The 12,426-nt window shown below is 39.6% G+C and overlaps 1 protein-coding gene across 4 annotated transcripts in view; it reads left to right on the top strand.

Annotated features, from left to right (window-relative positions):
- The window catches only part of plppr2a (phospholipid phosphatase related 2a), a 47,617-nt gene that overhangs the window by 5,320 nt on the left and 29,871 nt on the right, over positions 1-12,426 (top strand). For all 4 annotated transcript variants that reach the window (XM_061026536.1, XM_061026537.1, XM_061026535.1 and 1 more), the window contains exon 2: positions 1,795-1,912. In XM_061026536.1, the coding sequence (XP_060882519.1) occupies positions 1,844-1,912 (69 nt within the window). In that variant the 5' untranslated portion in view covers positions 1,795-1,843. The remainder of the gene's footprint in view (positions 1-1,794; positions 1,913-12,426) is intronic.

Below are 12,426 nucleotides of genomic sequence, written 5' to 3'. Positions count from 1 at the left end.
CTAAAACTGTGTCCAATCCAAACCTTCTCAGTCCTTCTTCTCAGTGTCAACAGCTTCTTCCTGTTGCTCATCAAAAAACGATCAAAAAACTTCTGTTTTCCTCTAAAGCAGGAGTCTCTAACCTTATTTCATCTGAGACTTTGACAAAATTAAAGTGGCCGAGAGTTACTTGCATCACATTGCATTAGTTTAGTCATTTGCACTATCAAAACAAATGAACCAACCACTAAGCTATTCTGTTATACATGAGTCAACCGTCAATAACAAAAGCTTACAAAGCAGAGAAACTCTCTGTGCCACTGTGTTAGCACCAAGCTGTACATCAGCAATGGAAGATATTATTTCAGTCCTGCTTTTATGGTACCTGAATAATGTCTAGACCACTGCAGTCAATGTTTTCTTCACCATCCAGCTGACAGTGAATGCATTTTGCGCTTTGTTAGTATGTGCGCCATTGTAATTGATGTTTTTGCCATGTTGGCCTTCTATATCTGTTGAGTGAATAGAGATTGCAGTTTTTTAAGTATTGGCTTCAATATATGCTGCCAGCTTGGAAGTCACGGCAAAATCACACATTGAAGTGCAAGAGGTTTGAGACAGTACAAACTTTGTCTTGGTGTATGTGCAAAATGACTGTGTGCTGGCACTCTTCTTCTATCGCCAACTGAAAAGGAAAAACTTGTTTTTCTTTACTTCTCTGTCTTCAAGCACCATATCTGACATGCATTCAAAGATTCATCCTCTTTGTGCAATATTCTGCAGGGCTTTAATTTGAATGAAAATTTGCGTATTTGGAAATAGCACATGTGCATTTTTTCCTCTGCAAAAACCCATTCTGCCAAGAATGCATTATGTACAATCCAGGCAAGGTAAGATTGAGATGACTGTCACATGTTCAATCAGCCTAAGCCCCAAAACTACATCCATTGTGTCTTCAAGCTAGACCAGTGATACGCAATGCGAGGCTCTCGAGCTCATTTTGGGAGCCTTTTTTTTTTTTAGGTCCTACTTGAAGTATCCAAAGTAATTATTTAAAAAAGGGAAACATTGTCAGCAGAAATTATTCTTTGCAAGTCATGTCACTGTGTTTCCCACACATATTTTAGGAAAGAAAGAGTTTTTTTGATCGTGGCTCTTGCAGAAATATTTTTTGGTCAATGTGGCTCTTAAGTCTAACAAGGCTGAGTACCACTGAGCTAGAATGTCCTTGCGGTGTAAACAGAGTTTCAGAGGCACCAGGCTTGGGGCCAGTAATATGTCACGTGGTAACTGAGTTTTAAAGTTAGTCCTAGGAGGACTGTCTCCTCCTGAGCAGTGTTCAACAGTCACACTGGGGCTACAGTTCTTTTATCAACCTAGGAGCCTATCACTTTCAACACCGGACTTTAGTATACCAAACCTTAATATACCAAAGATTTTTTTTCCTTCTTTCCCGTATCAATAAATGAGCTGAAATACCTTTTGCAGAAGGTGTCTCATTTCCTTGTCTTGTTATCTTCAGGCGCATTCTTCTTTTGTGCCACATTAATCTTCAAAACGTTTGGTCCATGTAAAAAATGAATACCAGTGTAATACATCAATAAACTACAGAAAGGGATCACACTAACACTATGGAATAATTAAAAAACAGCGATGTTATTGTGCGAAACAAAGCTACACAACAATAAGATATCAGGGAAAGCCCCAGATCTATCCAAAGCTCATTTGTCATGATTGGATTCCACTTAATCTAACACTCTGGACTAGACCTAAGTAATGCCAGCAAAATAATCTGCCTAAACCTCTTTTCCTCAGGATAAGGATACAGCTGAACAGAGGGACATCCAGAGGAGCAGAGAGGGAGATGGCAGGGGAGGAGAAGCCTGGTGTGAAGAGCAGCAGTTCCATCGTCCCCTGCTTCCTGTTTGTGGAGGTAAGGAAAATGAATGAGCCATCATTCAGCAACTCATCACCAAAGACCTTTATCCTGTAGTTGTAAAAGAGCATAGAGGTATTCCTTGGAAGGAAATTCCTGCAAACTTGGTCATATTTCATTTTCTCTTTCCTGTTATGGGATTTGACTTGTGCTTTGTCACTGCAATAGTCCGTCCTGTCAAATTGCTGTGGCTCTTGGATTTGACTCTCCCTTCTGAAAGCACATTCCTCTCCCTACATCTCTGAAATCGAAGCCTCCGTGGTAAACATTTCAGGCAAAACAGTTGATGACGCTTCAGAAAACACACAACCGAGGCTTAAACTCCTACTTGGTGTCACAAACGTTACCCTGTTCCAGCACCAGGGGCAGCTGTGTCGTTGTGAAGTGGCTTCAGTTGTTCTATGCAATGCTGAACATTCCCCAGCATATTTGTGAACTGCATGATTCATTTCAGGGGGTTGTGGATGCCAGAGCACACAGAGAGAGAAAGGATTTTCAGCGAGTGCACTGTGCGGGCTGTAGAGTTGTTTTGTACAAATCATGCCAAAGGTCATTTTCTGTGGCAGACCAAGAGTGCTCAGAGAAACACACTGATACTCAACAGAAAGAAGCACACCTACCACTTCATCCCCTGTGGAAGCCATGCTCTGTTTGAGCAGTCAGACGGATGACTCAGAGGGCAGTGGAAGTCCCAGAGCCTTCACCGCGTTGCAACAGAGGTGGAGAAAAGTGTGAACTGGTGAGGTAATCAGACTGTCTTTAATCTAATTAGACACTCTGAGCAGTCGTGAAGCTCACTGGCTTGAAGTAGGCCAACCTTCAGTTTTTCTGCTGGAGATCCCTGGCGTAAGATCAGCCTTCTGTCAAAGATTCAAACAGATGAAGTTGGTTGTGTTGCATCATTGCTTTGCAGGAGGACCTTGATGTTATGTAGATGTTAAGTAATTATGGGTTTATATTCTAAATTCACTGAAAATCTATGCTGCACTTCATGCATACCTAACTGTATCTTAGATAGTTCAGCACAGGATACGTTATGATCCCATTAAGTAAACCAACTCAAGTTAAAGGATCGATTCCTGTAATGATTCGGGGGAGTGGGAGAGAGTGATAACTACTAAAATCGCAAGCGATTGAATTTGGAATAGTTACAATCCAAATAAATAGACTTCCTTTACTAATTAGCCCTGAGATAAGGTGAAACTAAACCACCGCTGCCGAGCAACTGATAAAACTACATTATAGGAAAAAACTAAGAAACTCACTAGAGCTGAGACACAAAGGCCACCAGGCCATGTTTATAAAGGAACCAAAAAGGCTGGGTCAAAAATTCCCAGCCCGAACAACCTACACTGATACAGCTGCTGGAAATATTTAGCAAGCCAAGTGGTTCTTATGAAGAATCACACACTTCTACAGACACAAGAAACACAGAGACAACCCAATCACTGGCCCTTTCCGAATAGCCACAGTTCAGTATGCAGTGCGGACTTTTAAAATGTTACAATTCACTTAGCAGACGCTTTTATCCAAAGTGATGTACATCAGAGATTAAGTACAACAGTAAACCTTTCATACACCGCCACCAAAGCAGCTGGAGCAATGCAGGGTTGATTGTCTTGCCAAAGGACACATCGGACATATTGCTCAGCTGGGGATCGAACCCTCGACCTACTGGTTGAGCGGCGACGACTCTACCAAGTGAGCCACAGCCGCCTCAATCACTTTTCAGACGATTTACGTTTAATTTCGCACAGCATTGTGGGTGGTAAAATACAATTCATTTCCTGAAAGGATGCATCCAAACCATACTGCATAAAACCTGGAAGTTAGTATCCATACTGAAATGTTCAGTATACTGAGGTGGACCAAAAATATGCCTACTGAATGACCACGAAAGTTCAGTATACTGAAACTACTGCCTACTGAACTGTGGCTATTCGGAAACGGCCAATGAGTCAGCACAGAATACTGTAACTCAAGGGAATATATAAGTTTAACACACCTGGTCCAAATCTTGTCCAAATCAGGGCCAATCAGTCACACACACACCTGACACTGCACAGAGAGATGATTACCTCCCCAAACTAAGTGAGACCACAGTGACCTCCCTCACAGATTCCAGTGTAATAACATAAAATGTATAGTCAGAACAAATGTTTCCCACTTTTGAGATATGCATTCCAGGATGTTCTCTGGAAAGTTCAGGTGGGTGCAGAGAGAGAAATATGAAGCAAAGGTTAGTAAAAGAGACAACTTGATGTTGGTATTCCCCAAACATCCCTGAATGAGTTTCTATTGTTTGGCTGCTGATTTGGCCCCTTTAAGAACACAGTAAAAAGGTTCTGTAGTTGTGACACACATCAAAAGGTTACTTTTCACTCCTTTAAACATTACTCAGTTTAATCCATGCACACAGACATTTAAAATGAATTCAGATGAAAGATTCCTGAGGATGTCGTTGTCCCAGATTTACGCCAGGAATTAAAGTCAGATTAGAAATAATTGACAAAGGAACTTTTGTCATTCCCAAACATCCCCAAGACTCATCACATTCTAAAGAGATCCTTTAGTTAGCCCAAGGCTTACTCGCTGTCTCGATTGTAATATCATATTTCCAGCCATCACATTAGTTCATATTCCACAAAGCCACCAAAAGTATCACAAATGGAGAACCGAGAGCACCATTATCATGCAGGTGCAAGGAGAGTAGACCACAATAGAATAGTTACCCGCCGCGCCCATGTGAGCCTGTCTGAAGCACTGGTCCCTTCGGTTATAGTACAATATAAAAGCTCTCCATTAGTCCACTCTGCCATATGCCTCCCACACACATCATTACTCAGCCCTCAGGTCTCAGTCAATTCCCTTGCTATCACTACATCTGTGAGTGTGTGCCAGTGACTGTGTGTGTGTGTGTGTGTGTGTGTGTGTCTGATAGAGAGTATTACTACAGGGATGGAGTAACAGCTGCTGGTACCTCTGATGGAGGGAAGCTTTCTGTTACTTGTAGAGGGCAGCTTTCATTAGCACAGGAAAGCCTGAAAAAGACAACAGCCTATTGCTCCTGCATAGCGTAATAGCGCATAACTGTTTCCTGAAATTTTTCACTCCAGGCTAACAATTTAAAAATTGTATGATGGAGAAGAGGATAGAGTGTATGATGAAAAATCAATCTTTGTTTATAATCATATTGTGAGCAAATGATATCTGTTTATTCTTAGATGTGTCGTCCCTTATTAAAATCACAAAAACCTTGATGTGTCCTGACATAGTGCTTGAAGCTTCATGATATTGTGTTAAAAAAAACTGAGGATTAAACCGTATTTCCCAGAAAGACATAGAACAGAATCAACATATTGCTGCTTAGCATGTGTATAATATACAAGTAATAGTAAAAACTATTTCTTCATTGTTCTTTTTTCCTTTTTGTTTAAAATTCAATTTAAAATTTTATTTATTCATTGCTATTGCTTTTTGTTGTAAACAAGAAATGGCTTTCAGAATGAGGACTGAGAAAAGTGTTTGAAAAACACATCAGTAAGCTCACCTAAAGTAAAGGATAGCTGCTTATGTTAGCCTTGATTTACAGCATTCAGTGTTGGCTGGATGAATGTTGCTTGAGCATGCATGGTATGCTAACACTCTGATTGGTATATTGAAGTAAAGTTACATGAAAATCCCACATAAACAAATAATTAGAAGATTTTTGTCTATAAGGCTGAGTTCCATTTCTGTTTGATGGTAACTTAAAAAGAAAAATCCTAAAACCACTCTTAAAATATTTATAGAGTTAATTTTTACATCCCATCTGATATGTGAATGTTCGAGTTAAAAGGACATCATGGAAAATTCCATAAAGACTTCTTTCATATCAGCTACTTATTCCATTTGTTTTGATTGTTATTTGCACATTCACTAACGAGTGGCTTGTGCAATATGCTGCAATGTGCACTCAGGAAAGGACAGACAAAACACATTATTTTTCCCTAATATGAACTGAAGTCAGATATAATCTGGCCAACAATCAATCATACTGGAAATCAGGCCACTGAGTCACTGTATAAACTGTGTTTGGAGGAGATGAGCTCATTATGGATGCTGCTGCTAACCAGACCCTGATGGTAAAGAGTGTCCTCTCTTTCTGGCTCCTTTGGCCTTAAAGTTTCTCTCATGTCCCAGTGTCTCTGAGATCCAGCAAATAAAATCAGAATGAAAAGAGAAGTTTTTTTTACATTGGAACATTTTTATAAGAGGATTTTCCGCCGGCCCCGTGTCCGACTCTCAGCTCCCCTCTTCGGCCTTCCCTCTCGCTTCTCTCCCCTCCTCATCCCTGGAGGTTTAGACTTAGAAACTTAGAACAAGAGAGGGGTTTTTTGCGACTCTTTACATTGGAACATTATGTAAGAAAGGCACTAAATTAAGAATTCACCACAACTCTGTTACACAGTTTTATTTGCTTTGATTTTCTAGCTGACCATCCCGTTCTTCATTTTAAACAAACACTTGAAGTTCTGATAAGAAAAGCAGCTTGGAATTTTTTTTTTAGTGCGAATAACTTTGTGTTACTGGCAGAGAAAGTCATCACAAACTCAAGTGTTGAGAATTTAGAATTGAGCATCTGTGCTGAGAAGAAAGTGTGAAGTAATGGGCAGGGAACTTGACAGCAAAGATGTTTATTTCTACACTGTTTCTCAACAATTGGAGAGTCATCATTATTTTTTGGGCCATTGGTCCTTTTTTTAATACACAGTATACAATGTTTCTGTTTTTCTCTGCGTAGCTAATACCTTGTAGGTTGCATGTTTTTGGTTTCAGGCCTGAACATCTTTACAATTACCCCAGCAACAATCAATCAATCAGTCTGTGTTTCTATAGACCCCATTCATAACAAATGTTATTTCTGGACACTTACTATTATACTTGTATTATATTATATTATAATATTATGCAGCAGCTCTCTCATTTATAATGATTTCTCTCCACTGCTTCTGAGATTTAAATCCTGAATCTTATTGCACTGACCCACTGAGCAACTGAGCCCCTCTGCTGGGCTAAACAGGATTACATTGATTATTGACTGTGAGGGGCTTTATGTGTTAGAGCTTTCAACATTACAGCAACAGGGAGTCACGTTTGATTCCTGAGTCATTCAGAACATTCCTCCATAGTGACAGCCAGGACTTCATGCATCCTAGTTTCTGGACATTTCAAGCTGCCCAAAGAGAGTGAGAAACATGGTCAGTCTTTCTGCTTAAGCCCTGGAACAGTATGAGCTTATCATTGTGTGTTATTATTACTACAGACTTTATTTGGCATTTACATCACAGATACATTGGAAGAACCAGATGCATTGTTCAAGTGTTTAAGCAAACATGCTAGTTCTCAACACCTGTCCACAGGAGGCTTTTGAAAGGAAAACAATGAAGATAGGAAGAAAAGCAATAAAACAGAGAAAAACAATAAAAAGAATGAATAAATAAATACAGATGAACTGTGGAGCAAAGGCAGCATGATCAAACAATAAATAAGAATGTGAAATTAGGCTCGACTCCATGTGACTCAGAAAACAAGAATACTCAATCAAAGTCTAATGTATTATTTACATGAAGAATAATGCATGATGATGAATAACAGCCTTTAACATGCTGAGTAACTACAGCTGTAGCTGACGTGCGTGAAGTGCGTGACGTGCCTTCTGAAATATACAGAGCCATGTCAGTGAACTTTTGTTACATGAGAAATGGAATTCTGGCCGGACGGCACTCTGAACACAAAGGCAAGATATACAGGAGATAAATTAGAAGTTTAGAGTTTAACATCTTGGGTAATTTTCTTTTTTTTAACCAATCACTGAGAGTATTATGAGAAGGTCAGCAGCTGGTTAGTTTAGCTCTCCACAAAGACTGAAACAAAGAAAATAGCTGGCTTGGACTCGCTTATGAGTGTCACTGAAGCTCATTGATGAACATGTTTCTTACAGTAATAGCATGTTCTTTTCAAAAATTCTCCTGCTGTGAGGGAAATCTGTGACGAGGACAAGAAAAGTAATGGGGAGGCTGGCCATGAAATTTTAGGTAACTGCTAACAATGGCATCTTAATGTTGAACAGAAAGATATTACAGTGGAACATCTTTTTCCTAAATGTTAAACCATACTTTTCATTCACAGTAAATGAATAGTGATGATAATTCACCGTAGTCCTGCAAGTGTCTGTGTGTGTGTGTGTGTGTGTGTGTGTGTGTGTCTCTCTCTCTGTGTGTGTGTGTGTGTGTGTGTGTGTGTGTGTGTGTGTGTGTGTGTGTGTGTGTGTGTCTCTGTGTGTGTGTGTGTGTGTGTGTGTGTGGGTGTGTGTGTGTGTGCGTGTGTGTTGGGGGCAAAATGTGACAGTCATCCATACCAAGCCAGAAGGACCTGCTCTTTTATTTAGCCCTGCACCTCATCAGCAGTTACCATGGAAACCAATCAGCAAGTCTGATTCTCATCTCTGCTCTCTTTCTCGTGATTCCTTTCATCCTCTGTGCCCTAATCACAAGTCACAACCTTTTCTATCAGTGCTACCCACTCAGGCATCTTGCTCTGCATGTCTCATCTATTCACTCCATGTTGCTTCATCATTTCCCATTTTTCAGCATGGATACACGCCAGCATTTTTAATATTGTCTCAGTTTTTTTTTTTTTTGCCAATATTACTTCAAACCATTTATAGCAGCAAAGATAGGGAAGTCACAATTCATTGACCATGTTTGGTCAAATGTTAAACAGTTCCTATAACACATTTTTGTTGATCCGTCAGCCTTGTAGCATGTCCTGGACATGCAAAAAGGGGTGAATAACTTTACTATAGCTAACGGAAGCTCACCACCCATTAGTTAACTAGACTACTCTTTCCTAGAACTAAATGAGAGCTCACTCCCTACCAACCTGCTAGTCTACTCTTTCCTAGTGGAAGGAGCTATGTAAAATGACTCCTCTATGACCAGATGACCATTTTTATTATTAAAAATGTCTGATATAAAAATAGATTCTTTGACCTTTTCACCTGAGCGAGCAAAAGTAAATCAGTGTTGCACATCATACATGTACATAGAAATGAAGACATTTATCTGTTTGTTCTCTGGAGAGATGCGTCCTACATTTTTACCCTGAAAAAAATAAGCACTGCCATCTGGGGACATGCAAGCAAATGTGCAGTTTAAAAGTAATTTCTGCTTAAAGCTCATTCACTCTGTGCTTCAGTGAAGAAGTGTAACGGAGAAAGTAGCTTTTTATTGTGAAGAGCTTCTGATTAGTCTCTTATTCAAACTAGTGGAGGAGAAGGACATAAAGCCCCATTCCACCGCTGTAAATACTTTAAACAGGCCTTTTGCCAGCTGTTTGCAGACTGCTTCCTCTGTAATGTGACGCTCAGCTGGTAGCTGTCACCTTTTGACCTGTGTTCAAATATAGTCGCGCACTTTAAGCTACAGCTTTACCCCCTGGCCTTATCGTACCAGCTGTGATTGAGGACCTTACATTTATTTAGTTTATCATTTCATTTGATTGTATAAAATTTAGAGGAAGAGGATGGCCTTTTTTCCTTCGTAGAAAAGGGAGAGTAGTGTGATTTATCTCCCTGGTTTAATTTTTCTCTTCCAGGTTTTATTGATTTAATCCATTCCTATGAGATTTATTGAAAAATCATATATACCTATATATTGATTTTTTTTTGTCAAAGTAAAGGTGAGTGTACTAATAAAAGTATACTGTTTTAAAAACTAAATATAACATTATGTTGCAGATCCAATGGATATTCTCCATTGGGTTTTTTGTAATTGTTTAATTAAACCAAACTGAAGCTGCTAGTGTCTTATACTGTTTTCCCCAGAGGCCCCCACTGTGGGAACATAAAAGTGTATTGATGCCTTATATAAATCCCATGGATGGGGATCCTACACATAAAATGTTTGTCTTCAGTGCTCTTATATATGCTTTTGATTTTACTCTGTTGTATCAAATGTTCCAGCAGCATTTTGTGTTTATGCATCAGCATTAAAGAACTCCATTATTGTTAATAGAGAAGAGTTTATTCCACCAGAGGGCACTGCTGTAACATAACACAGCTGATTCTCCCTCACAAGCCTCAGTTAAACCTCTCGCAGCTCAGTTTGAGCTTCTGGGTGTTTCAAATAGTCAAATTAGTTTTTAGCATGAAACCATAATTATTTTGTAGTCTTTAGTTGAATTTTCCCCCACGTAATTCAATATGAAACTTGATGGGGGGGAAAAGTAGAATTTTCTCTCAAGGATGTGTCATGCATGTACAAACACATGCACACATAGTGTAGTCTCTCGAGCCTAATTAACACCAGAGAAACATGCAGAGCGTCCTCCATCTTTATAAATAGGCCGGTGTGTTAAGTTGTGGGTGACAGATTAGCTTCACACCTGTCATGGATGTCTAGCCAACATGAACCCCCTCCCCATACTAACACTCACACATCGGAGTAGAGCTAGCATTCTCAAACAAATTGGCCTAAACACACCTGCTGGGAAAGAAAAAGACAGACAGATATGCAGCCTGGCACTTATGCCTCCGTATCTCTGAGTGCAATCAAACTAATGAAATCAGATGCAACAAGAGCAGATTTTTCTTTGGCGTCCAGCCGGTGAGCTTCATGAGCAGGACTACTTCTAATGGTTTGAATTGATGCAGTGAGGCATAGCAAGGCTCAGACACAATAAAGCAGGTATACTGACTGATAGAAACTTTTTCCAATCTCCTGTATCCCCAAAATGTTTTTCACCATCTTGCAGAAGTATTGTGTCTTGTTTGAACACCACTGTAATGGAACATGCCTGATAATCATTTTAATGAGAAACTCACAACTTTGAGAACTTTTACAAGGGCTTATTTCAAGTTCAATGACAGAATTTATACAGTATATGTAGCCTACTTTGTGATAAGAATTGAAAATCTTTTGGTTTATGTTTACTTTTTAAACCAGACCTGACTGTAGAGAATCCGGCAGTGGAACTGTTAAACAGTTCCTATAACACATTTTTGTTGATCCGTCAGCCTTGTAGCATGTCCTGGACATGCAAAAAGGGGTGAATAACTTTACTATAGCTAACGGAAGCTCACCACACATTAGTTAACTAGACTACTCTTTCCTAGAACTAAATGAGAGCTCACTCCCTACCAACCTGCTAGTCTACTCTTTCCTAGTGGAAGGAGCTATGTAAAATGACTCCTCTAACACCCTTTGGAGGACAGATGAACAAGTTATAATCACAGCCCCAGGATTATCTGCCTGACATTCATTTCTAGAATAATTAGATTCAAGGATAACCCCTGGTATAGGACTCTAGATTACCCCCCAGAGAGGGAATAACTGTGAACTGCCCTCGCTAGGATGTGAGGTGTGTATGAAGTGTGTAATGTAAATCAGTAAGACAAGTGTGCCGTGGTGTAACTGCTCAAAACTTACCTTCCGAGGTACACGGGGTCCTTAAGGGGAACTTCCAGTGTTTGTGGTGTAAATGATTTCAGTCAGAAAATGATTTCAAAAAGTTTACGAAAATTTATAAAAAAATGTCAAATGATATTCCAAATGCAAATACAAAACAGTAAAAGTAAAAGATATAAAAAATGGAAAAGAAAATGAAAACTCAAAGACCAAAGTCTAAATCTGTGAGTGTGGACACTTTTAAAGGTTTTAAAGGTTTTAAAAGATCTTGACTCAGAGACTAAGCCCCAAAATGGGATTTCAAAAGTCAGAGTGACGTGGATTCGTTTAGCAAAGCAAAAAGGAACCTCGATCAGATTTTCTGCAGGGTTTTTATAGCCAAAAAGTCTCTCTTTTTTCAAGATCCTGTAACACCTCAACAATGCACGTTCGCAGAAACGTGATGCATCCACAGGTCATGCCAAGTTCATGACGTAGGTAATACCAAGTTCATGTGTGGTTTCAACTCGAAGACCGTGAACCGAGCAGATACGCAGAAGAGCTGATGCTCAGAAACGCTATACGCCTACGAGCTCCCACGTGGCCTTGCTTCAATGTATGGCACACTTATCTTGACCTCACAGGAGCGTAGGCACTACGAGTGTGTGTAAGTTTAAGAGGAAATGTCGAAAGCAGAAAAAGGTTATGACTTTATGACCTATGTATTAAATGATGAAAGAATTAAATGATAATAAAAGGAAAAAACAAAAACAACAATTGCATAACTCTTTCTGATCTTTCAACAGCCTGCAAGGTCAATTCAATTCAATTCAATTCAAAAAACTTTATTAATCCCTCTTGGGGCAATTGGTGCGGAGCAGCTCATACACATCAGAAAGAAACACAAACAAGGTGTTGATTTATTACATTTCATGTTTAATTAAAGCTACAATATGTTTCCACCTTAAAATCGTAGTGTTTAAGTCACTTGAACAGTACCATGACTATAAGCAGGTAGTGTCTTTCTCATCATGTCCACAGTGCCCAGTCCCCTGCTCACTTTGGCCGCGGCCTGCAGTCATC

This window comes from Labrus mixtus, chromosome 20, assembly GCF_963584025.1.
Source record: "Labrus mixtus chromosome 20, fLabMix1.1, whole genome shotgun sequence".
NCBI lineage: Eukaryota > Metazoa > Chordata > Actinopteri > Labriformes > Labridae > Labrus > Labrus mixtus.
The sequence above is the reverse complement of the archived record's forward strand: the minus strand, read 5'-3'. Positions and strand labels throughout refer to the sequence as shown.